The sequence below is a fragment of the Macrotis lagotis genome, chromosome 1 (genome assembly GCF_037893015.1).
Source record: "Macrotis lagotis isolate mMagLag1 chromosome 1, bilby.v1.9.chrom.fasta, whole genome shotgun sequence".
Lineage (NCBI taxonomy): Eukaryota > Metazoa > Chordata > Mammalia > Peramelemorphia > Peramelidae > Macrotis > Macrotis lagotis.
Genome location: NC_133658.1, coordinates 914534739 through 914560884, shown reverse-complemented (window position 1 = coordinate 914560884; position 26146 = coordinate 914534739). Strand labels below are relative to the sequence as shown.

The 26146-nt window shown below is 42.5% G+C and overlaps 1 protein-coding gene across 5 annotated transcripts in view; it reads right to left on the bottom strand.

Annotated features, from left to right (window-relative positions):
• Nucleotides 1–20907, bottom strand: part of LOC141509814 (uncharacterized) — a 28951-nt gene extending 8044 nt beyond the window's left edge. Inside the window, exons 1-4 of one of the 5 annotated variants that reach the window (XM_074219612.1) lie at nucleotides 20825–20907; nucleotides 20233–20299; nucleotides 17358–17484; nucleotides 16326–16421 (exon numbers count right to left, since the gene is read on the bottom strand). In XM_074219612.1, the coding sequence (XP_074075713.1) occupies nucleotides 16326–16421; nucleotides 17358–17484; nucleotides 20233–20265 (256 nt within the window). In that variant the 5' untranslated portion in view covers nucleotides 20266–20299; nucleotides 20825–20907. The other 4 variants (XM_074219613.1, XM_074219614.1, XM_074219611.1 and 1 more) reach the window with 4 other exon arrangements.
• Nucleotides 20908–26146: the final 5239 nt, after the last annotated feature.

The following is a 26146-nucleotide window of genomic DNA, read 5'->3' as shown; positions in this document are numbered from 1 at the left end:
GATCCCTAACATCAACTTGGATTCAAAACAAAAACATTCACAATGAAAAGCTCATTTTTTTAGTGATGAGCTTATAGAGGCAAGGATGGGAAAATACCATAAGGAATCTGAAAAGTAACCTCTCTCTCTCTCTCTCTCTCTCTCTCTCTCTCTCTCTCTCTCTCTCTCTCTCTCAGACTTTTCAAGGCAATGGGATTAAAGCTTGCCCAAGGCCACACGGCTAGGTGATTATTAAGTGTTAAGTGTCTGAGGCCGGATTTGAACTCAGGTCCTCCTGATTCCAAGGCCAGTATTCTATCCACTGCGCCACCTGCCGCTCTCTGCTTTATTTCAAAATAAAAGAATTGGAAAAATTAAGAACAAAATTCATTTGGAAGAACCCAAAGTCAAGTATGAAGAATAAAAAGAATGAAGGTTCAGACTTACTAGCTTTGAAATTATACTATAGAAACAGTTTTTAATAAAGAAGTATGGAAGGGTAGCTAGGTGGCAAAATAGATAAAGTCTTGAGTCTAAATTCAGCCTCAGATACTTGACATTTACTAGCTGTATGACCCTGGGCAAGTCACTCAACCTCTATTTTCTCACATACACCAAAAATGAAGTTTAGTACCAGTTAAAATCAACATAACAACAAACTTAGTAATAAAAACATAGCAAGCCCACAAAAACCAGTGGTTTTCAACTAATCTAAGAATTGGTTATTCAGGCTAGAGAGAGAAGAAATTTGGTTGATAAGAAATTCTAGAAAAGCTAAAAAGCAAGTTAGCAAGAATGAAGTTTGGATTTTGCACAATATACCACAAGTACCAATGTCACATAAAGGTCACATCATTAAAAATGTCATCTTTCATGATGATGGTTAGGTAAGTGATTTGGGGTTTTTTCCCCCCTGTTTTTGTCAGGCAGTGGGGCTAAGTGACTTGCCCAAGGTCACACAGCTAGGTCCTCCTGACTCCAGGGCCGGTGCTCTATCCACTGAACTACCTAGGTCTCCCCATTGGTGTGATTATAAAAGATAAAGTAGGTAAATTATAATATCTAATGCATATATGAAATGGACATGAATGTGTAAGAATAAAAGCTACCCTCAAATAGTAAAATGGCTAAAGGAAATGAATACTTGTGTGCAAAGATGACAAAAGATGAAAATGGTAAATGTAGCTGTGGAAGACGGGCACAGCGGTGCACTGGTAGAAAAGCTTAGTTGTCTAAAAACAATTATGAACAACAGAAAACAGAAAACCAAACTTACTCTAATTTGACCCAGTGATATCACTGCTGAAGACTGACAAAAATAAAAGAAAAAGTCCCCAATTAAAAAAAAAAAACAGGGGGCATCTAGGTGGCACAGTGGATAAAGCCAGGAGGACCTGAGTTCAAATCAGACCTCTGACACTTAATAATTGCCTAACTGTGTGACCTCGGGCAAGTCACTTATCCCCATTGCCTTAAATAAACAAATAAAAGAAATCGTCTATTTGTACTCTTGGTCCAAACCCAACAAAATCTGGAATTGGGCTGGCTGTCCACTGATCAATCCTTTGTCATCAGTCCACAGCTGGGAATGAGGCAAACTCTCAAGACTTGTTTTGATTTTCTTTTCTCTTGCTAGGCATTTAAATAGCTAAAAATGATTCACATCTTTTTTACCATTTATCTGAATAATAGCTTCAATCTATATTGTTGCTAATAGTAGGTTTGGGATATCAAAAACAGCAAAGGTATTTGATATAAGGTTTTCTTCTCCAATTGACCTCCTCCCTCCTGATCCTACTTAGCACAAAAATTTTTAACCTGAGGCCCAAGGAATACCAATTGATCCATGGATAGATTTTAGGGCATTTGCCTTTTGATTTCAATATAGTTGGATTTCTCTGCAATCCTATGTATTTTATTTTTATGACAAAATATTTTTGACAAGGGGTGCACAGGTTTTATCAAATTTCAAGAGTTCCAAGATACACAAAAAAGGTGAAAAAAAATCTTTTTAACAGATTCAGTAATTTTGTTCTGGCAGGTTTTCAAATTTGGGTCACTGGAATGCCTGTTTTAGTTTTTATCACCTCTATCCCTTGATTTGGTTAAAGTATTATCATGAAAACATTTCAATGTGGTTCTCTTCTAGCTTTTTTGTGTGCCACGACTTTTAACATTTGGATCACAAATATATTGTATTTTGAACGCAATTTATTTGATTCTCCCAAGTCAACTTTTGTTTCCTTGATCTATTTTTCTATTATTAACGTAGTGAATAAAGCACCAGCCCTGGAGTCAGGAGTACCTGGGTTCAAATCTGGTCTCAGACACTTAATAATGACCTAGCCGTGTGGCCTTGGGAAGTCACTTAACCCCATTTGCCTTGCAAAAAAAACCCTAAAATAATTGCGACTTTGTAATATATAACATCGGGAAGGGTTAACCCCTCTCCATTATATTTTTCATTACTTTCATAATAACCTAAATAGTTTTATTGCTCCAAATATATATTACTATAAAATATTCCTTTTGGTAGTCTGAATGATATAGCAATAATTTGTATATTAATTTAGGTTTGCATTATATACTAACCCAGAAACAAGCAATTATTTAAGCTGTTACTTCTTTGAGACTAACTATATTTGTAAAGGTTTAGAATATGCTTTGGTAGTTGACTCCATGAGATAATGAGATAATATAAAATTAAGTAAGCTAATACACTGCTTGTGGAACTGTGAATTAGTCTAACTGTTCTGGAAAGCAATATGGAATTATGCAATAAGTGAAAAAAAAGTCTTTTTTTTTTTTTAAGGTTTTTGCAAGGCAATGGGGTTAAGTGGTTTGCTCCAGGCCACACGGCTAGGTCATTATTAAGTGTCTGAGACTGGATTTGAACTCAGGTTAACAGTGGTAGAGCACCAGCCATGGAGTCAGAATGGCCTGAATTCAAATCTTGCCTCAGACACTTAATAAATGCCTAGCTGTGTCACCTTGGACAAGCCACTTAACCCTATTACCTTAAATGAATTTAAAAAAAGAAAAAGAAAATCAACAAAGTTTGGCTTTGAGAACAGAGAGAAGAGATATTAAAAAAAAAAAAAAACTTGAGTCTTAAAAATAATCTGAGAATTTTTTAATCATACACCACATTTCAGAGCTGGAAGGGGCAGACACCCCCCATTGAGTCCACAAATTCTCTCTACAACATCTGACGCGTAATTATCTAGCCTTTCCTCAAAATTCTCAAGTCAATGGGGGGCGGAGCCAAGATGGCGACAAGAAGGAATCAAGTCTTAGGAGCTCTCTGATAAAACTCATAAGCTAAGGACTCTAACTAAACTTTCGAGAGACAGAACCCACAAAGGGACCCAGTGAGGCAGTTCTCCTACTCAAGGTAACCTGGAAAAGAGCAGAAAGGCTCTGCTCCCCGGGGTCAGAGGGGTAGCCCGCAGGAGGGGTGGCCTGCCAGAGCCAAAGAACTTCAGCCTCCCGGAGGCAGTCCCAGGGCGCTGGGAGTCACAGCTCACAGCAGCGGAGGAGTCTCCTGACCTGCACCCCGGGGAGCACTGGGCACAAAGTGGGGGAACAGCGGGGGAATCTCTGCCAGAGAAAGCACGTGGAACCCAGCCCTCAGGGCACACAGCAAGCAGCTTGGTCTTTCTGCACCCCAGATACTGAAACAGAAGCAGGCTGAGCCGGTAAGCAGGAGCCTCCAGGGCATGAGCCCATTGAGCTGAGGGAGGAGAGTGAAGAGAGACTGCGGAGCTCTGTCCTCTGCCTCTGGAACAGGACTTTGGGGCTCTGACCACATTCAGATCCTGATCGCAGTCTAGGCCCCCCCATAGAACAGCAGGGCAACCCCCTCAGCCCCGTGGCAGAGGGAGATGCTTATGGTCATTCACAGACCAGGAAGGAGGACAGAGCCTCACACACTGAGATCCTTGTGGGAGTGTCCCAGAAGCTCAGGAAGCACCCCAAAACCAGGCTCAGGCTGGGAAAATGAGCAAGCAGAGAAACAAAAGGAAGACTATTGAGAAATATTTTGCAAATGAGCCCAAGAAGGATCAAAATACTCAGTCTGAAGATGAGGAAGCACAAGCTCCTGCATCTAAAGACTCCAAGAAAAACAGAAATTGGGCTCAGGCTATGACAGAGCTCAAAAAAGACTTTGAAAATCAAATGAGGGAGTTGGAAGAAAAACTGGGAAAAGAAAGGAGAGAGATGCAGGAAAAACATGAAAATGAAGTCAGCAGCTTAGTCAAGGAAATCCAAAAAAATGCTGAAGAAAATAGCATGCTAAAAAACAGCTTAAGTTATATGGATAAAACAGTTCAAAAAGTTATTGAGGAGAAGAATGCTTTAAAAAAGCAAAATTGGCCAGATGAAAAAAGAGATAAGAAAACTCTCTGAGGAGAACAAATCCTTCAGACAAAGAACAGAATTCAGGGAGATTGATGAATTTACCAGAAATCAGGAATCAATACTTCAAAACCAAAAAAATGAAAAATTACAAGAAAATGTGAAATATCTCACTGAAAAAACAACTGATATGGAAAGCAGACTTAGGAAAGATAATTTAAAAATTATTGGAATACCTGAAAGTCATGATCAGGAAAAGAGCCTTGACATCATTTTCAAAGAATTACTACAGGAAAATTGCCCTGATATTCTAGAAGCAGAGGGCAAAATAGAAATGGAGAGAATCCACCAATCCCCCCAAGAAAGAGATCCCAAAAAACCAACCCCTAGGAATAATATAGCCAAGTTCCAGAACTCCCAAGTCAAAGAGAAAATATTACAAGCAGCCAGAAGGACACAGTTCAAATATCGTGAAGCTACAGTCAGGATCACACAGGACTTAGCAGCAACTATATTGGCAGCTTGTAGGGCTTGGAATACAATATACTGGAAGGCAAAAGAGCTTAGAATGCAGCCAAGAATGAATTACCCAGCAAGGCTGAATGTCCTCTTCCAGGGAAAAAGATGGACTTTCAATGAACCAGGGGAATTTCAAATGTTCCTTTTGGAATGGCCAGAGCTGAACAGAAGGTTTGATCTTCAGATACAGGACTCAGGTGAAGCATGGAGATTGGAGGGGAGGGGGGAAATATGAGGGACTTAATGAGGATGAACTGCATGTATTCCTGCATAGAAAAATGACACTGATAATACTCATATGAACCTTCTCAGTTAATAGAGCAGGTAGAGAGAGCTTTTATAGTTGAAGCACAGGAGAAAGCTGAATTCGAAGATAAAATATGGGGTAAAAATGGAGTCAATAGAAAAAAAAGGGAAATGGAATGGGAGAAAGAAAAAGGAGAGGGGGAATAGTCCAAGATATTTCACATAAGATTTTTTTTATTACAATGAGCTATTGCAATGATATGGAAGGGGAAGGCAAGGGGGAATGAGGGAACCTTTGCTCTCATCAGAGATGGCTAGGAGAGGGAACAGCAAATATACTCAATGGGGTATAGACATCTGGACTAAGAAGGAGGGGGGAGCAGGGGGAAGGGGTAGGGATGTGAATAAAGGAGGAGAGGATGGACCATGGGGAGAGAGTGGTCAGATATAACACATTTTCTTTTTTACTTCTTTCAAGGGGCTGAGATTGGAAGGCCTGCCCAGGATCATGGGGCCAGGTGGATTCTGGGCCTAAGGGGTGGTATGGGGGCTCAGGGCTTCTTGGCCCCAGGACCAGGGATCTGTCTACTGCGCCACTCAGCGACCCTACAGCAGAGTCAGAGTGAAAGGAGAGAGAAAATATAGTACATGGTAGTGGAGAATTAAGAAAGGAGAGAGTTGCGATCAGCAATGGCAACGTTGGAAAAATATGGAAGTAACTTTTGTGATGGACTTATCATAAAGAATGAGATCCACCCATGACAGAGTTGTCGATGTTGGAACAAAGACTGAAGCACATTTTTTGTTATTATTATTTGGGGGAGGGTGCAGGGCAAGTGGGGCTGGGTGGCCTGCCTGGGGCCACATAGCAGGGTGATCTTTGGGTGTCTGAGGCCAGATTTGGACCCAGGTGCTCCTGGCTCAAGGGCCAATGCTCTGTCTGCCACCCAGCCACCCCTATTATTATTACTATTTTATTTTAGGTCTTTTTTTTCCTTCTTTTTGGTTTTTGCAGGGCAGTGGGGATCAGGTGGCTTGCATGTCACATGGCTGGGTGATTGTTGGGTTTACGAGGCTGAATATGGGCTTGGGTGCTCGTGGCTCCAGGGCTGGTGCTTCGTCCATTGCGCCACCTGGCCATACCTAAAATTATTACTATTATTTTTTTATTTTAATTTTTTTTCTCTCCCTTTTACTTTTTTCACCCAAGCAAGTCTATCTATATTCATGGGGGGAGGGGTATTTTGTTTACTTGTAAACAAGAATATTTTATTAACGTAAAAAAATTTGTACAAAATGAAAATAAAAAAATAAATAAAACAAAAAAATATCCTCAAGTCACAGGTACTACCATTGATATATGCCTTTCGACTTTTGAATGGCAATGGGCAGAAACTTTTCCCAACAGGAAACGTAAATTTGAGTCTGTACCTTTCTAAACATGTCAAAGAAATGAAATTCTATTTTTATACTTAGTATTTTTTAACCTGAGTTCTACAAAAGATAGTTCAGCATATATAATCAAATTTTGTTGTCTTGATCATTGGTGTATTTATTTCGTTAATTGTTTTCATAATTTTGAATAATCCAGGAAAAATCCAATTTGGTCATAAAGAATAGTTGTGGGGGGGGGGTTGGTTTTTGGTTTTATTGCCAGTATTCGACTTAATATTTTTCAATCAATAGTCACCAGCAATATGAGTCTTTAGTTTGCAGTGAGGATGAAATAATCAGATCGGACTAGGACAAACAATATTTTGGCGGCAGTGTAATGTAGGTAGAGAAAGGGGGAGAGATGGCAAGAAGATGTAGGGTGAGAGAACAGTAAGAAAGCTACTACGCTACTCTCGAGCAAGTAGGTAACGTGGCCCTGAACTGGGCTGAGTCTAAAAGACCAAGACACCGATCCAAAAGATGCCCTGGTGACACTCTAGGGGATGCACTGAGTCTTTCTTTACCCAGTGTAGCCAAAAAAATTATGAAAATGTTAAATGCTAATGCCCTAGTCTAAAGGCCCTTCGTGGGGAAGATGAGTCTGGTTCTAGATTTCCTGAATCTGGAGAGTTGAGGACTCTGGAGCCAGCCGGGGATGGGGCTCTGGATCAAAAATGGATAAAGACTGTAGAAATACAATTGAGAAGCAGATGCCTAGAGCTGGTCACTGAAGTGATCCATGGAAGACAATGAAATTCCTCAAAGTAGATGCAGCTAGAAATGTGAGGGCCTAGGAAATGTGCTTGAGATGAGATGAGAACTAGGATACTGTGGCACATTTTAAGTTGGAAAGACACAAGGGGTTGAAAAAGTATTAAGTCACAAATATGTCAAGTCATCATATGGAAGTCCTTTCCCCCTAAAGTCTGGGTTCCCTCCTTCCCAGCCTGAAGTACAGTGACTCTTCACTGGCTCGATCCCAACAAGGATGGGCACAGCTCTGCCCCCTCATTTGTTCCAGCCTGTTCTAGTCAGCCTTCCTCAGACAGTCTAGGGGGTTCACACTCCTGGAAGTTCACAGTATGGCTGCTAGTCTTAGTGTATTGATTAGTCCTCCCAAGCAAAGTTCCTTCACCTCCTTGGCTCAAGGAGTCAAGGCTAAGTCTTCCTGTGAGCCAGGCTCAGAGGTGTGTACCACCAGGACTGACTTCAGGTCCCTTTTAAAGTAGTTTAGCAATCCGAGGGTAGGGACAATTGGGATATTTAGGTAGACCATCACAAAGCCTTTTTAGGTTTGGTGAAGTCTGAATGTATTTGTTGACAAACAAGAGTCAGCTGTGTGTGTTCTTTATGGGAAAGAGACAAAAAAATACAAGAACTATATATCTATTGTTATATAGATGAATATGATGAAATCAGAGCACAGACTTTTCTAAGAAGTAATGCAAACAATACATGCAGTGATTACACCAATGCAAATGGAAAGCACAAAGTCCTGGAATTGCATACTGCAAAATTAAAATAACCAAACTTGATCCCAAAGAAAAGATCTTAGAAGACACTCCTCCCATTTCTAGACAGAGGTGAGAAATAAAAGGGGGGAATAGTGTATATGATGACATTTTCAGTGCACTGTAAGTTTTGCTAAACTATACTCCCCCCTCCTTTTGTCTTTATTAAAAAGGGATACACTGGGACATATAAAGTGAAAATAAAAGATATAAACAATTATTTTAAAGAAGCAAAAGAAAATTGCTGCTATTTTCCTGGATGATGGGAAGATAAATTTCCTCAAGTCTCTTGTGACCCCAGCTAAGCTAGGATCTCCAAGGCTATGCTAGTGAGAGGCAAGAGTGGGCCAGTCCTATTAAGCTCAAAAGGCTTTTTGTACAAGAATATGCCATTAAGGTAGGGTTCAGTTTGGCAAAATTTGGAGACTCGGGCTGGCTAAAAGATGATGAGAGAATGTAACACAATAACCAGATATATACTCAAATGAGTCTGTCACAGACGTTGCAAACCCTAATATGCTGTGTGACGGCTAGCTCTGACGAAGCATGCAGCCACAGCAAGGCCCAAAAATAAAACACTCAGAGAGGCTCCCTGCAGAAACCACATATCCAAGTCCTGAAGGTGAGAATGGAAACGTGACCGCATCATCTCAGAATGAAAGTGAAATGGAGATAATCAAGAGCATGTTTGTCAGGAAAGAAAGAGTAATAAATGAGACTTTGGGTCTTTGAAAATTCTTTTGGAGATCTATGGGATGAGATTTTAAATGTCAATAGTATATTGTAATGTCTATGCTAGACAGAGCCGGCCAAGATGGCGGAGAGAAGACAGGCACAGTTCTAAAGTCTCCTGATCTCTTCCCCATCTATTACATGAAACAAACCTCTTAAAAGAAATCCGAACCAGGGAACCCAGAAAGAAAAGCCAGGAGAGGAAAATCTAGCTCAGGATTTATCTCCCGCAGCAGTCTTGGCTGAGTACCGGCAGGTGAGTCTGAGCTCCAAGGGAAGATCAGCCCGGAATCAGCCAGATCAACAGCTGAATTGGAACAAGGAGTCTGAGGGCCCAAGAGCTGGACCTGCTGGATCAGCAGTGGGGCTGGACGAAGGGGGCTTGGGTCCGCAGGGAAGCAGAGGTGCTGGTGTTGGTGCTGTCCCCCTGGAGCTTGGGGAAGGGGCTGTGGGGAGAGGTCTGGTGCAGGAGAGCTGTAGACGCCATCCCTGGGCTCCTCAGGTCTGAGAAACTCTGAGCCCACACCTCCATTGCACTGAGGCCTCTTCTCAGACAAATGCAAACTAATTCTGCCTCAGGCCCAGGTGTGTGAGCAGAAGAACCAGCCCAGCTGAGGAATGACCTCAGGCCAGGGTAAAGCCCACCATTGATTGAAGGCAAAAGAATTCAATAGCTCCAATTCCCTCCCTCAAGCAAAGGGAGAAGGCCTCGAAACCAAGGTCACAGACACTCCAGAGAAAGCAACCAGCACCTCCTACTGGCCAGCCGGAGACTGCACTCAGTAAAGCCTTTAGCAATCCCAAGCCCAGGTGAACCAGCCCCCCCCCCCCAACTCAAGGTCTTAGCATAATGAAGAAGGGTCAGTGGAAAGGTGGATCCATAGAAAAATTCCTGGAAAGACCCCAACCCAGAGAGACCTGGAACATCTGAGGAGGATACAATCTGGTCTCCAGCACAGAAAGACTTCCTTGAAGAAATAAGGAAGGAGTTTAAAAATCAACTGGAAAATTTGGGGGAGACAATACCTTGCAACAAGAAAACAAAACCTTAGAAAGTAGAATTGGACAATTACAAAATGAGAATAATTTTCTCAGATCCTCAAATGAGCAAATGCAAAAAGAAATTAATTCTCTCAAAACCTCAATTGGTCAAATGGAAAGCTCTTTCAAAAGTAGAATTGACCAACTGGAAAAGGTTAATGAAGAAAACTCCTCCCCCCAAAAAATAATGGAGTCTACAGAAACTAATGACTCCATGAGACAGCAAGAGTCAGTTAAACAAAATCAAAAAATAGAAAAAATAGAAGCAAATGTGAAATACCTCATCAACAAAACCACTGACCTCGAGAATAGATCGAGAAGGGGCAACCTGAAAATTATAGGAGTTCCTGAAAACACTGAAGAGGAAAAAAAGCCTGGACTTAATATTACAGGATCTAGTGATGGAGAACTGCCCTGATATCGTGGAATCAGAGGGCAAAGTAGTTATTGAAAGAGTACAATGATCCCCACCAGAAAAAGATCCTAAAATGAAAACACCAAGGAATGTTGTGGCCAAACTCCAGAATTATCAGATAAAAGAGAAAATCCTGCAAGCAGCCAGAAAGAAACAATTTAAATATCAAGGAGCCACAGTAAGGATCACGCAGGACCTGGCTGCATCAACTTTAAGGGATAGAAGGGCCTGGAACGAGGTATTTCAAAGAGCACCGGAGCTTGGAATTCCATCCTGCAAAGCTGAGCCTTCTCTTCCAGGGAAAAAGATGGACATTTAATGAAATGGAAGAATTCCAAAAATTTCTGATGAAAAGACCAGAGCTAAACAGAAAATTTGGACATCAAACAGGAGGTTCAAGAGACACATGAAAAGGTTAAAAGGGGGGGGGGGGCGGTAAAAGGAAAAAAATGCAATCCAGTAAGTTGAAACTGGCTATATCCCAGCATGGGGGGGGGGGGGGGGGGAAGAGACTCTCATAAATCCTGAAAATATAACTCTAACAGAGAGAATATACCTAGCCAGAAATGATGGACATCCATGACCTATCCATGAGACTGATATCTAATGGGATGTAACTGGCTTTAACTCCACTGGGGAGAAAGACTCTGATAACTCTCAGGAGTTTTGACTCTATTCAACAGAATATATTGAACTAGAAGGGACAGACACTCAGAATTTTCTATGACTTAGATAGAATGATCTAAAAAAAAATACACTACCTCCCTAAAAAGGGGGACAGGAAAGAGACGGGAGGAGGGAGGGGATTGAATGGGACAAATCTCATTACACTAAAAGGTACAAAAAACCTATGGTAATAGAGGGGAAGAAGGGAGTAGAGGAGAAACACCTGAAACTTCTTCTCATCAGACTTGGCTTAAAGTCAACCTACACATACTCAGTTAACTTATAAAACAACTAACCTTTCAAGTATTAAAAGGGGAAAAGGGGAGGGGGGACGGAGAAAGGGAAGGGGAGTGGAGGAAATAAGGGGAAATAACAAAAGGAAGGGAAGGGAAAAGGGAAAGGGGAAAGAAAGGGGAGGGTGTGATATAGGAGGGCAAACACACTGAAGGGGGTGGTATTCAAAAACAAAATACTGGGGAATATGGATAAAAGGGGGGGAAAGGGAGGAAAAATATGAACAGAGGGAAGATAGCACAGAGGGGAATAAAGAATTAGTAATCATAACCTTGAATGTGAATGGGATGAACTCTCCCTTAAAACGTAAGCAAATAGCAGAGTGGATTAAGAACCAGAACCCTACAATATGCTGCTTACAAGAAACTCATTTGAAGCAGAGAGATAATATAGAGTAAAGGTAAAAGGTTGGAGCAAAATATATTTTGCTTCAGCTGAAGTAAAAAAAAAGCAGGGGTACCAATCCTTATCTCCAACAAAGCAGCAGCAAAAATAGATAGCATTAAAAGAGATAAGGAAGGAAACTTTATCCTCCTAAATGGTACCATAGACAATAAAGTCATTTCAATATTGAATATATATGCACCCAGTGGGACAGCACCCAAATTCTTAGAGGAGAAGCTGAAAGAATTACAGGAAGACATAGACAGCAAAACTCTACTAGTAGGAGACCTCAACCTCCCACTATCAGATCTAGATAAATCAATTCATAAAACAAACAAGAAAGAAATTAGGGAGGTAAATAGATTGTTAGAAAAATTAGATATGGTAGATTTATGGAAGAAACTGAATGGGGATACAAAGGAATATACCTTTTTCTCTGCAGTACATGGAACTTATACAAAAATTGACCATGTACTAGGACATAAAAACCTAATGATCAACTGCAGAAAGGCAGAAATAGTGAATACATCTTTCTCAGATCACAATGCAATGAAAGTCATATGCAATACTAGGCCAAGGAGATGTAGACCCAGAGTAAATTGGAAACTGAATAACCTCATTTTAAAGAATGAGTGGACCAAAAAACAAATTATAGAAAGAATTAATCATTTTATCCTAGATAATGATAATAATGAAACAACATACCAAAACCTATGGGATTCATTCAAAGCAACTCTCAGGGGACATATTATAGCTCTAAATGCTTATATGAATAAATTGGAGAAAGAGGAAATCAATGAACTAAACATGCAACTAAAAAAATTAGAGAAAGAACAAATCAAAAATCCCCAATCAAATACTAAATTAGAAATTTTAAAAATTAAAGAAGAAATTAATAAAATCGAAAGCAAAAAAACTATTGAATTAATAAATAAAACCAAAAGTTGGTATTATGAAAAAGCCAATAAAATTGATAAACCTCATCAATTTGATTAAAAAAAGAAGAAAACCAAATTGCTAGTATCATAAATGAAAACGGTGAACTAACCACCAATGAGGAGGAAATTAAAGTAATAATTTGAAATTATTTTGCCCAACTTTATGTCAATAAATTTGATAATCTAAGTGAAATGGATGAATATTTACAAAAATATAAGTTGCCCAGGTTAAATGAAGAAGAGATTAAATACCTGAACAACCCTATCTCAGAAAAAGAAATTGAACAAGCCATTATTGAACTCCCTAAAAAAAAAATCTCCAGGGCCTGATGGATTCACAAGTGAATTCTACCAAACATTTAAGGAACAATTGGTTCCAATCCTATATAAACTCTTTGAAAAAATAGGGAAAGATGGCACTCTGCCTAACTCTTTCTATGAAACCAATATGGTACTGTTACCTAAACCAGGAAGAGTTAAAACAGAGAAATAAAATTATAGATCTATTTCCCTGATGAATATAGATGCAAAAATCCTAAATAAAATCTTAGCAAAATGATTACAAGTCATCACTAGGATAATACATATGATCAAGTAGTATTTATTCCAGGAATGCAGGGTTGGTTCAATATTAGGAAAACTGTTAGTATACTCAATTATATCAACAACAAATCTATCAGAAACCACATGATCATATCAATAGATGCTGAAAAAGCTTTTGACAAAATACAGCATCCATTCCTATTAAAAACACTAGAGAGTGTAGGAATAAATGGACTGTTCCTTAAAATAATTAGCAGTATTTATTTGAAACCATCAACAAGCATTATATTCAATGGGGAGAGGCTAGAGGCATTCCCAATAAGACCAGGAGTGAAACAAGGGTGCCCATTATCACCACTGCTATTCAATATTGTATTAGAAATGTTAGCATCAGCAATTAGGGAAGAAAAAGAAATTGGAGGAATTAGAATTGGGAAGGAAGAGACAAAACTCTCACTCTTTGCAGATGACATGATGGTCTACCTAGAGAATCCCAAGAAATCATCCAAAAATCTACTGGAAACAATTAGCAATTTTAGCAAAGTTGCAGGTTATAAAACAAACCCTCATAAATCCTCAACTTTTCTATATATGTCTAGCAAGAAACAGCAGGAAGCGCTAGAAAGAAAAATCCCATTCAAAGTAACCTCAGACAATATAAAATATTTGGGAGTCTATTTGCCAAGACAGACTCAGAATGTTTTTGAAAACAATTATAAAACACTTCTCACACAAACTAAATCAGATTAAATAACTGGTCAAATATCAACTGCTCATGGAGAGGTAGAGCTAATATAATAAAAATGACAATTCTACCAAAACTAAACTGTTTAGTGCCCTACCAATCAAAATTCCAAAAAATTATTTTAATCAGTTAGAAAAAATTGTAAGTAAATTCATATGGAGAAACAAAAAGTCAAGAATTTCCAGGAGCTTAATGAAAAAAAGTGCAAAAGAAGGTGGTTTAGCCCTACTTGATCTAAAATTGTATTATAAGGCATCAATCATCAAAACTGTTTTGTATTGACTAAGAAATAGAGTGGTGGGCCAGTGTAATAGACTAGGTGTAAAAGCAAGAGATGATTATCATAATCTGCTGTTTGATAAACCCAGAGTCCAGCCATTGGGATAAAAACTCCCTCTTTGATAAAAATTGCTGGGATAATTGGAAGTTAGTATGGAAGAAACTTAGATTAGACCAAGACCTCACACCCTTTACCAAGAGAAGATCCAAATGGTTACAGGACATAGACATAAAAAACAATACTATAAGCAAATTAGAAGATCAAGGACTAGTTTACCTGTCAGATCTATGGAAAGGGGAGCAGTTTATGACTAAGGAAGAGTTGGAGAACATCACCAAAAACCAATTAAATTAAAAAGGTTTTGCACAGATAAAACCACTGTAACCAAGATCAAAAGAATTGTAGTAAAGTGGGAGACAATCTTTACAACTAAGGATTCTGACAAAGAGCTTATTTCTAAAATATACAGAGAACTGTCATATTTTTTTTAAAAAAAAGCCATCTCCCAATTGACAAGTCATCAAATGATTTGCAAATGCAATTTACAGATGAGGAGATCAAAGCAATCCATAAGCATATGAAAAAATGCTCTAAATCTTTAATTATTAGAGAAATGCAAATTAAAGCTTTGCTGAGGTACCACCTCACACCTCTCAGATTGGCCAGTATGACCAGGAAGGATAATGATCATTGTTGGAAGGGATGTGGGAAATCTGGGACACTATTACACTGTTGGTGGAGCTGTGAACTCATCCAACCCTTCTGGAGAGCTATTTGGAACTACGCCCAAAGGGCAACAAAAATGTGCATACCCTTTGACCCAGCAATACCACTACTGGGTCTATACCCTGAAGAGATGAGGAAAAAGGGTAAAAACATTACTTGTACAAAAATATTTATAGCAGCCCTGTTTGTGGTGGCAAAGAACTGGAAATCCAGTAAATGTCCTTCAATTGGGGAATGGTTTAGCAAACTGTGGTATATGTATGTCATGGAACACTATTGTTCTATTAGAAACCAGGAGGGACGGGATTTCAGGGAAACCTGGAGGGATTTGCATGAACTGATGTTGAGTGAGATGAGCAGCACCAGAAAAACACTGTACACCCTAACAGCAACATGGGAGTGATGTTCAACCTTGAAGGACTTGCTCATTCCATCAGCGCAACAATTGGGAACAATTTTTGGCCGTCTGCAAAGGAGAGTACCATCTGTATCCAGATAAGGAGCTGTGGAGTTTGAACAAAGTACAAGGACTATTCCCTTTAATTCGGAAAAAAAAAACCCAGATGTCTTATTGTCTGATCTGGTTACCTCTGAGAATTCTGTTCTCTTTAAGGATATGATTTCTCTCTCATCACACCCAAATTGGATCAAGGTACAACATGGAAACAAAGTAAAGACTGACCTGCTATCTGTGGGGTGGGGGTGGGGGGAGGGAAGCAAGATGGGGGAAAATTGTAAAACTCAAATAATATCTTTAAGAAAAATTTTTAAAAAATTTTAAAAAAAATAAAAAAGTAATGTCTATACTAATTCTCTGTGAGAAGAAATATCTCTAAATGAACTGCAATCATTTTATAAGTAATGATTTGTTTGTGTTTTGTGACTGCCTGAAGTTGAGGAAATTGTATCTACAACTATTTGGTTATCACTTCTGAAAGCATTAAGTTAGCTGAAGTTCCTGTAATAATGTTTTGATTTTTGTTTGTTTTTTTTGCAAGGCAATGGAGTTAAGTGACTTGCCCAAGGTCACACAGCAAGGTAATTATTAAGTGTCTGAGGCCAGATTTGAGCTCAGGTCCCCTGACTCCAGGGCTGGTGCCCTATCCACTGTGTCATTTAGCTGCTCCCTGTAATAATGTTGAAACCTGAAATTGGGAACTGATTACTCTGTGGGAACAAAGAAGGGGGGAATGTCAAAGCTCATGGCCCCTCTCTGGAGTCCCTACTCAATCTCTTTATTTTTCAAGGTCCTTAGCTCTGGAAAAGGAGTTGGCTTTGTTTCATGATGTATAACTGAATGATTTCTAATGATTTAGTCTTTACCTCAGGATAAATTTAAATTTGAAAAATAAAGACAAGAAAAATGTATTTTTTTGAAATTTCTTTGTATCATTTCAAGACTTATAGAAAGAAGACAAAAGAAGGGCTGGGGCTTGGATCCTGCTCAAGATCAGACCCACAGCTTGCCTGGGGCCAGGGCCTCCCTCTGGCCTGCTCTGCCTCTCTCACTCACCTTGACAGAGGCCTTGCAGGGCTTCTCTCTCTGCCATCCAGGGGGCTTCTCCTCTCTCCAACTGGAAGATCACATGAGGTTTGGGGGTTGGCAGGCCTGGGAGGCAAAGAAAGGACAAAGTGCTAAGAACAGAAATCCATCTCAGAAGTCTCTGCAGTCCCTTTCTCTTTAACAATAAGGGCGGGCAGGGGTTGGCACCAAGGAGCTGGGGCCTGGGAAGGGTGTGCTCTGCTGTGCTGCTTCCAGGCAGGAAGGGGGTCGGGTCACCAGGTCCATGTGACCAGAAGGGTCTGGAGCGCTCCTCTGGTCTCAGCCCTTCACTGTAAAGATGAAGAAACTGAGCAGATGTGGCACCCAAGAAAACTCATTTCTTGTGATCCTGCCAAGAGGAAGGAAATCTTTCTTGCCTCCAGGGGGAATCTGCTCTGAAGGAACCTAGTAGGGAGATACCACAAAGCAGATTTCCAGTTGATAAATCAAAGATCCTTTCCTTGGGGCCAGGAAGCAGCAAAGCTGAGATTCCCCTTCGTAGAAGCCCCAGAGAGACAGCCTGGGGCCATGGCCCAGATGCTGCTCCTGGAATGGAAGCTCCTTCATGACAGGAATCCTCTCCTTCGTGGGTCTGTCTCCCCAACATTGAGCACAATGCTTCCATCTCTGAGGTGAGACCAAGGTTCAAAATCAGACAGTCTTAAACTGGGGCGGGGGGGGGGGGGGTCTGTCCCACTCCCAGGCTTGGTACATGGAAGTCACTCCATAAAAACTTGCTGACCTATGGACTCTGGAACAGATAATGGCAGTACTAGTCTCAGAGGTTTGGGGTGGGATCAAAGAAAGTAACGCTCATGAAGGCCATCTCAGAGATCCTCAAATACAAGACACTGTTGGCCATGGTCGCCATCACCATCTCCATTCATGACCATCCCTTAACTCTGAAGACAAACCCCAACTCAGCACTTCAGCCAGGCCATGGCCTTTCCAAGACCACAGGGCTAGGCCAGTGGCCAGATGCCAGGGGCAAGTTGTCCTTACCAAGGGAGAGGACATTCTGATAGTTCTCCAGCATCACATCCCTGTACAGGTCCTTCTGGGCCGGCTCCAAGCAGCTCCATTCCTCCTCAGTGAAGTCCACAGCCACGTCCTGGAATGTCACCAACTCCTAAAAGAGCCAATATTTCTGCTCTCTCAGGGCCCAGGCAGCATGTGGCCCATGGAGGCCCCAAGGAGCTGACCGGGTCAAGGAGGGGTCTATGGTCCATCTCAAGGGGTCCCTAGAGGCCTCACCTCCACTGTCATAAGAGTCGGCAGGAAGGTGTACTAATTAACTTGTTCTTTCTCTTACAAGACATCATCCTATTAGTCAAAAATGCAGAAGAGATGGGCAAATCAGGGGGGTGGTTGATTGAATCAGAGGATGCTCTTAACTGAATTTCTGGGGTGAAATGTGTCAGGATCCCTTTCTATTCTTAAATATCACCGAAAATAGTATCACCCCAAGGGTTTTTTGTTTATGTGGTTTAATATGCCACATTAAAGACTTAAAAGACACTAATATTTTCTTTTTTCTTTTCTTTTATTTTTTTAGATTTTTGCAAGGCAAATGGGGTTAAGTGGCTTGCCCAAGGTCACACAGCTAGTATCTGAGGCTGGGTTTGAACCCAGGTACTCCTGACTCCAGGGCCGGTGCTCTATCCACTGCACCACCTAGTCACCCCAACACACTAGTATTTTCAAGAAAATAATTTTGATTTCATGGACCTAACTGCCTGGTCCTGAGGACCCCAGACCACACTTGGAAGGACCAGCAGCACAGAGCAGTTCTGGGGTGCATACCAGCTTCACTGTGACTGCATCCCAGGCTCTTTTTGTCAGCATCTGGTAAAGCCCACGAGACCCTTCTCAGAAAGTTTTGAAGTTCACAAAATACAATACATAAGGAAGGAAACTACTGTAATAGTTATAGAAAATTAAAACAAATACATATCCTCCCCCTCCCCCCCGATCTATCCATGGAATCCTTGTGGCCCAGGAATCCCAGGATAGAGCATGGTTTATGGTCTTGAGATCACACCACATGAAGGCCCCTTGAAGAAACTGCGAATAATTAGCCTGGTCAACTGAGATCACTGGCTTCAAATATCTGAACAGCTGTCAAGTGAAAGAGAAGTCTTTCTGGGCTCTGGGGGGGGCAGAGGCAAGAATGTGGGGTGGAAGACAGAGATTTAGGGAGGGTAAAACTTCCTAATGATTAAAGTGCTCTCCAAGTAGAGAGGACATCTTGTTCTTACCGCAGGCCATCAAAAAAGAGCAGATGGCCATGCCTGGTCTGTCAGAGGAGAGGACTCTTTGGGGTGTGGGGAGGAGAAAATTGGCTTTGTGACCTCATGTTGAGAACATCAACAGCTGCCTCTACAGATCATCACATGCTGCAATTCTTCGAATACTCTGCCTCCCTTTCCCATCACTGGGTCACACTCCGTACAGCATGAGAGGGGGCTGCTATTCAGGGATGAAAAATCTTGTTATCTTTGTCTTGGAATCTGGTAGGTGGAGATTAAATAAGGTGAAAAACAGATAAGGAGGAAAGAGAATCTATAAAAGAGAAACCCTTACAAAAGGCAGCAATTCTGAAAATAGTAGTTCTTGACACAATGTAATAATCAAGAAAGAAATCCTACTCATTGGTCCTTTCCTGGACTCTGAATGTGTTCTTTCTTGATATCATTTGGATGGACAACTCGAAGATGGGCAGGACTGGACTGGGTAAACAGATGACTTAGCAGAGTTACTGACAACTCCAAGTTTTAAGAAACTCTCAGAGGTTTTTTTAATCAAGTGCATAGTGGGTGAGGAGCTACATGGTAGAAAATGTGATGCCAATGCCAACCAAATCCCAGCTCCTAGGGCATTTGGTTGTCTATTCCCTTATTATTACAAATGGATCTAATTTTCCCTTTGTAAAAAACCTCTTTTCTGGAGTTTATTTCACATTACTTCCAGTATCTGGCACAGTACATTATACTCTTTGTTCAATGAACAAGCAAAAATTCTCTAGGAGAAAATAGGGAACTAAGAATATGGGGAATTTTTCTGATATACTGTGGTCTCATGGAAAGAACATATGGGGGGGGCTAGAGGGTGCAATGGACTGGGCCACAAACAGGGAAGATGGGAATTCAAATCTGGCCTTACAGACACTCACAAGCTGGATGATCTTGATCTTACTTAAGTCATTTAACTGGTTTGCCTTGAACTATTGGAGATGGAAATGGCAAATCATTTCAGCATCTTTACCAAGAAAAACCCATAACAGAGTCACGAAGACTCAGAGAAGACTAAATAAACAGGGGATCTTAGGGGATGACAGTTTGAAAGAAACCCAAGAAAACTCGCATAAACCAGTGCAAAGAGAGATGAGCAAAACCAGGAGAATTTAAATAATAAAAACAACGTTATAAAAAGAATCAACTGAAAATTTAGCAACTCTGATCAATGGTGACCCCACTATGATTCCGGAGAATTCACGATGCTACGTTACTCATCTGCTACGGATAAGTGATGTTCTTGGAGACACATCACTTGGGCAAGGCCAACGTGGGAATTTGTTTTGCTCGTCTATACATGCTTCTAACAGTTTTGTTTTTCTTGCCTTTTTCTCCACGGGAGGGAGAGGACTGAGGAGGAAAGGGAAAGAAAATGGAGCTTCTTTTGAAGATAAAAATCTCATTAAAAAGATGCGATCCCGAGTGAGATGCTTTGCTTTTCTGTGCCTCAGTGGTAGATGTCAGGTTATCAACGCGACAGCCCGTGACCGAACTGGCTAGGGGCGAGCACTCAGGGTGCGGGCAGGAACGTGGTCCCCCGGGGGGCACAAGGGCGCAGACTCGGGGGGAGAAGCCAGACTCACCATGGACCTGGGGGGGGGCAGCCCGGACGGCATCCTCTGAGGCGGCGCGGGGCACAATCTGGGCACTCTGGCACGGGGGAAGAGAGCGGATTCGTGAGGGAGGCAACACTCACGCGTGACGCGGCGCCCCCCGGTCAGCGGCGGGGTCCGCGCCCCCTCCTGCGCAGCCCCGGCGCCCCCCGCCGCCCTTGGGGCCCCCCACCCCCAGGGTCGCGCGGGGCGGGGCCGGGCAGCTCCGCGCTACGTCACGGGCTGGGGGAGGGGAGCCCGGGGGTCCCCGGCCGCGGCCCCCGCCCCGCCCCTCCCCCCCGCGCTCACCGCGGCCCCGGCGCCCCGGGCTCGGCTCCTCCTCCGCGCCCGCTGCGCCCGCTCCGCCCGCTCCTGCCCCGCGCCCCGCGCCCGCGCCCGCCCGCGGAGCCGCCGACCCGGGCCCACGCTAGGCCGGGCCGCCGCAGCCGCGCACGCAGCGGCCACGCAGCGGCCACGCACCGCGCTCACGCGGCAGCCAGCGGCCGCGCGCACACGCCCGCGCACGGCCCGGACTGCGGCGAGCCCGGGGCCGCCCCCTCCGGCAGCGCCCCTCCGCACGCACTCACGCACTCTCCCCGCACGGAAGAATGGAGGCTGGGCCGGCCCCGCCCCTCCCCCGCCCCACTTTGTGAAGCCGGGGCCCCGGCGCCGCGGAAGGCTCTGCAACAACGCGGGGTCGTGACCCTTGCGTGCTCTCGCAGAGGCATCCTGGGAGACGGAGTCCGCCCTCCGCAGAAGGAAGCAGCCCGGGGGCCTCTGGGAGGAGGGCGATGGGGAGTCTGGGAAATGTAGGCGCGAGGCGCCTTCTGCGCAGCCGCAGAGCCGCCTGCCACGTGGCGACTTCAAGAAGGCCTTCAGACCCTGCCGCCTTAGCTCTGCGGTGCAGGAGTCGGGGGGCTGCGCCTATAGTCGGGTTCGGTGGGCCCCCCTGCCCCAGAGCCTCTGTGAGGAGGAGGGGGCAGGCAGCCTCTAGTGTGGGGGCCCAGGACCCTCTCCTGGCCCCCAGGGCCCCTGCCCGAGGCCCTGGGGGTAACTAGCTGCCCTTACCAGGGCTTCGGGGTCCACTGACAATCAGCCTGGAGAATCAGGGAGCTTTCAGGAAAAACATAAGAACAAAAGCTCCTCCCCCGCCCCCCAAACCCCACCTGGCCCTGGCTACAAATAGCAACCTCCCAGAGCAGGGGTAGATCCGCTTGGAATTGGGGTTCGATGGGACGGGCAGAGGCGCACGTTCTCCATTGCCTGGTTGGAGTTTGATTGCCAGGCCGGTGAAGTCTACTTAGAACCATTTCTCCTGTGTGGGGGGGTCCTTTCTCCCCTTTCCTCACAGACCCCACCTTGTTCTGATAAAACTCCTGCTTCCACTCACCCCTCCGGTCTCCTTTGCCGGATTTCCATCCAGGTTAAACCCACTACCCCATAGGTGCCCCCCCCCCCCCCCGTACCACTCATTCTATTGAGGCTCTGAGCTTACTGTCTAGCCTGTCTCCCCTTATCCCGTCTAGCCCAGGATATCAGATACATACTGCCAGGACTTCTGACACATGCCCAGTGAATACTGTTTGTTGCATGAGAGAAAAAACAAACAAAAACATTACATCATTGTTTCAACCAGAAAGGAAACATGTTACACAAAGGAATAGTGAACCCTCATAAAGATGAAAACCATGACATTATTTCTGGGCTTTGTGGGGCGATCTCTCTCTGGGAGAAAAAATTGTGCAACTGTCGGCAATTCAGTAGCGAATTGTTCAACTCACTAAGGACCTTAAGCTAAGCCTCTTAGTGTAAATCCTGTCCTATCCTCGGGAGGAAAGCAGGGTTGAGATGGACAGTAGAAATTCTGCCCTATCTTGACATCAGGGACTGCGAGTGGGCTAATCTTGAGCTTTGCAAGGGACAGAAAAGGAGATTTGGTGCCTTCACTAGAGGCATGATCCCCATTGGTTGCTTTGAGGTCATGGTTCGAAATCCTTCTGTTTTGTTTGATCTGTTGAGTTGGACCCTCAAACTCCCATTCCATTAACAGGTCAGCTCTCCAAAGTCCAAGATCACAGATGTAACCCTAAAGGCTCAGGGAGGTTATCTAATACTATTTCTCCTCCACTCATGATGATTAGGCAAAAAAAAAAAAAGGTGAAGGTCTAAAGGCCTTCACCTATTCTGGCCTTGGTCACTTACTCAGACCAAAATGATAGAGGTCCTCTAGATGCACCCCATTTGGTGTATTTCCCCCATTGGCAATCAAACTTTACAACATGTCCTTAATCACCTAACCAATGCTAAATGCTCCAGTATAATTTTGCATGGTTGTACTCTCCTCAGTATTAATTAACTAATAAAACATAAATTTGCAAAGGGATATTTACTGAGAAGATAAAACAAGAAGAAAAACCTCAAAAAACCAAGGACCCTTTATCCTTTCCTTCCTCAGGCTCTGAGGAGAATGAATTCAGGGACTAAAAACATTCACTCCCCCATATTTACTTCTGGGTTTAGTGGAGTTGTTGGACAGTTTGCTCCCTTACTTATAAAACATGTTGTTGTCTCTGCTTAAGAGTCAATCCACAGCTAAGATGGGGCTAAGTAAACCATCCCTAAGCTGCTGTAGCTACCAGCCCACACTCTCAGAGTCCAGTTGCTGGACCTCTGGTAGCTTGTCAAGATATGTCAAACTCACAAGGTCATAGCCTAGTTTTTTCCATCTCTGGGGTTTATTGTTTTGTTTTGGTTTTTTTTGCAAGGCACTGGGGTGAAGTGGCTTGCCCAAGGCCACCCAGCTAGGTAATTATTAAGTGTCTGAGTTCAGATTTGAACTCAGGTACTCCTGACTCCAGGGCTGGTGCTTTATCCACTGCGCCACCTAGCCACCCCACAGGTGGGGTTTAAAATTGTCCAATCTGCAGTAAAAGACAATGAGGCAGAGCTCTGAGTCAATAACCATTTATTAAAGGAACTAGACCCACCTCCCCCTTCAGTGAATGGGATCTCAGATCTTTCTCATGAGCATATATGCCCCTTATTCTAGGGTTTTAGTTTATAGTACCTGATTTCCAGATGATGCAAAAGAGGTAAAGTAAAATAGAGTCTCATCAGTTGATAGATTTTGAATTTGACCCTCCAGGAGAACCCAAATGATACCTCATATGGGTAGCCACAAGGCAAAACTGTCTTAAGTGATCACAATATGGATGCCTCCTCATGTTTGGGAAGAGAAGATGGTTTGGAGGTAGAAAAATAAGTTGGGAGACTTACCCTATCATTAGGGTAATCTCTGCCATATCTCATCATCTCTGCCATATCAGGTTTGGTCATGATGATTAGGCAAAAAAAAAAAAGGTCGTGGTCTAAAGATCCTTCACCCCTGCTGGCCTTGATCACATACTCAGCGGACCAAAAAGATAGCGATCCTCTAGACAGCATTTTGTGGTTAGGCAAGTGAACTTTACAAACTATAATTTAAAATTTGGGGCCTAAGTTAAGAAAGAATCTATCTAACCAAATCTAATTATATCTAAAAACAAGCTACATAATCTATGTTCATTTTAGTTGATTAACTGATGACATTTATATTAATAAGCAGGTATAACAGAAATAATCTCTGCCTCTCTGAAATCTTACAAAACTGAAAACTACTGATTGGAAATAAACCAGGGATCTAAAGAGAGGTCTAAATTTATCATCTTTCACACATCTCTAATATTCATTCACCTAAGATCAGGAAAGTATAACCACTTAAGAAACAAGCTACATTTGGCACCATGTTTTCACAGCTCAGGTGAGGTTCTCAGTCATTTTTGTCTGGGTCGCCACTAGGGAAGAGAGAGATTTCAACTGTTTAAGCCTTTTTTTTTTCTGCACACTCATTTCTTCACTCAGCAGCCAATTAAAGGGTGTCTCAGTACTACACAGTAAGCCAATAGGATTCAACAGAAGAAATCTGTCCATGCTAAGATAGGGAAAGCTCCACTCCATCAAACATCTTTGAAAAGTCTCACCAAACCTCTACATGTGTATACACTGGCAGGGGTGAGGGGGGAGGGTGTCCATGACACCAAAAAAGTGAAAAATTCCTAAATAAAAAGTTGATGCGATGAAGTCTACATAAAAACCCATTTTTCCATGTAATTCAGCAGGACATATTCAAAGTTTTTATGCTTTTAACAATAATTCAATTTGTCCACTGGTAGCAGACTTGCCTTCAAACACCATACTGACAACTTAGACGACCAGAAGAGGTTAGCTTTCTGGAATGTGGCAAATTGTGAACAAAAGTAACATATTGTCACTGCCTGGCAATAGTGTAACACAGTGATCCCTCTTACATGGGAGGGACCACATATAAATGGCCAAGGCCTCCTACTGTACCCAGTTCAACATTGCCAATAGTCCTTTTTCCTATACTAATAAGCTACAAGGTGTAGACTGTTCTGGAAGAGGCAGCGAGAAGCATGTCTTTATACAACATTCCCCTCACTTTAATCAACGTAATGTGCCCGTAGTGCCTTCAAACACTTGAAGTCATGGTCTTCTTTGATTACAAAGGACAACAATCAATCAGTTCAATTTGGCCAGTGGGGGAATTCCACCCAGCCATTCCTTCCTTCTCTTAGCACAGTAACCGGCACTTAATAAACAGTGGCTGACTGTACCTGCTCTTGACTGGTCATGATCTATCTACCACTAGGAGTAGCCTTGGTTGACTGACCAGAACTACCCCAAGCCAGTGGAATGAACTGTGTCAACAAAGGGAGGAAATGTAATATTACCAAGGACTGGCGTGGTCTTTGGGAGGTTCTAGCAAATGAAGTTCCCTAATGGTCAAGTCAGGAATCATTGACATATATAAAATGCCTGACTTGTTTAAAAATGGCATAGTGAATAGAGCACTGGCCCTGGAGTCAGGAGGACCCAGGTTCAAATTCAGCCTCAGACACTTGATAACCACCTAGCTATGTGGCCTTCCGCAAGCCACTTAACCCCATTTGCCTTGCAAAAACTAAAAAAAAAAAAAAAATTATATAGAAACAATGAAGCCCGAGTTCAGAGCAGTTATAAAAAGATTACTTAGTTGAATACTGTCCCAAAATAGTGCCAGGATGATTAGAGGAAACAGCCGCCTTACAGTGTTTCATGGTAAGGCTTTCTAAAACCGTCAATCCATTTAAAAATAACATTATCTTTCCAACGCTACACAGGATGCTTGTTATTTTCCTGGTTCCCTTACCAATGTTTTGCACTTTAAAGGCAAGGCTAGCTATTATTTCTGGTGTGTTAGAAACCAAAGAATTACTGTACTGAGACCTGGGTAGAGGCGGGATTATAGCCCATGTCCTTGATGTATCCCAGGCGGCACGGTGGCTCAGAGAAGGAAGACACACAGGTAAAGGAATTATAGGTTAGGGAGAAACTTACAAGTGAAAGGAGAAGAAATGAAAAACCAAAAATAAAATTAAAAATTAAAAATACTGTGTGTTATATAGAATGACTCTAGGAAGGATAAGGGAAAATATACCGGGGAAAATGTTCGTATTGTAAAAAAAAAATACATCGACAAAAACTGATTTTGAGAAATTAGAACTCATTTAACTTTTTTTTTTAGGTTTTTGCAAGGCAAATGGGGTTAAGTGGCTTGCCCAAGGCCACACAGCTAGGTCATTATTAAGTGTCTGAGACCGGATTTGAACCCAGGCACTCCTGACTCCAGGGCTGGTGCTTTATCCACTGCACCACCTAGCTGCCCCCTGATATAACTTTTTAAAGTTCACAAAATGCTATTCTGAAAAATCTGCAAAGTGGGTAGTGAAAATATGACTCTTCAATATCTGTGGATGATAAAAGAGAGATGTAAAGAGCTTTAAATGTTCAAGTTTACAGAGTTAGT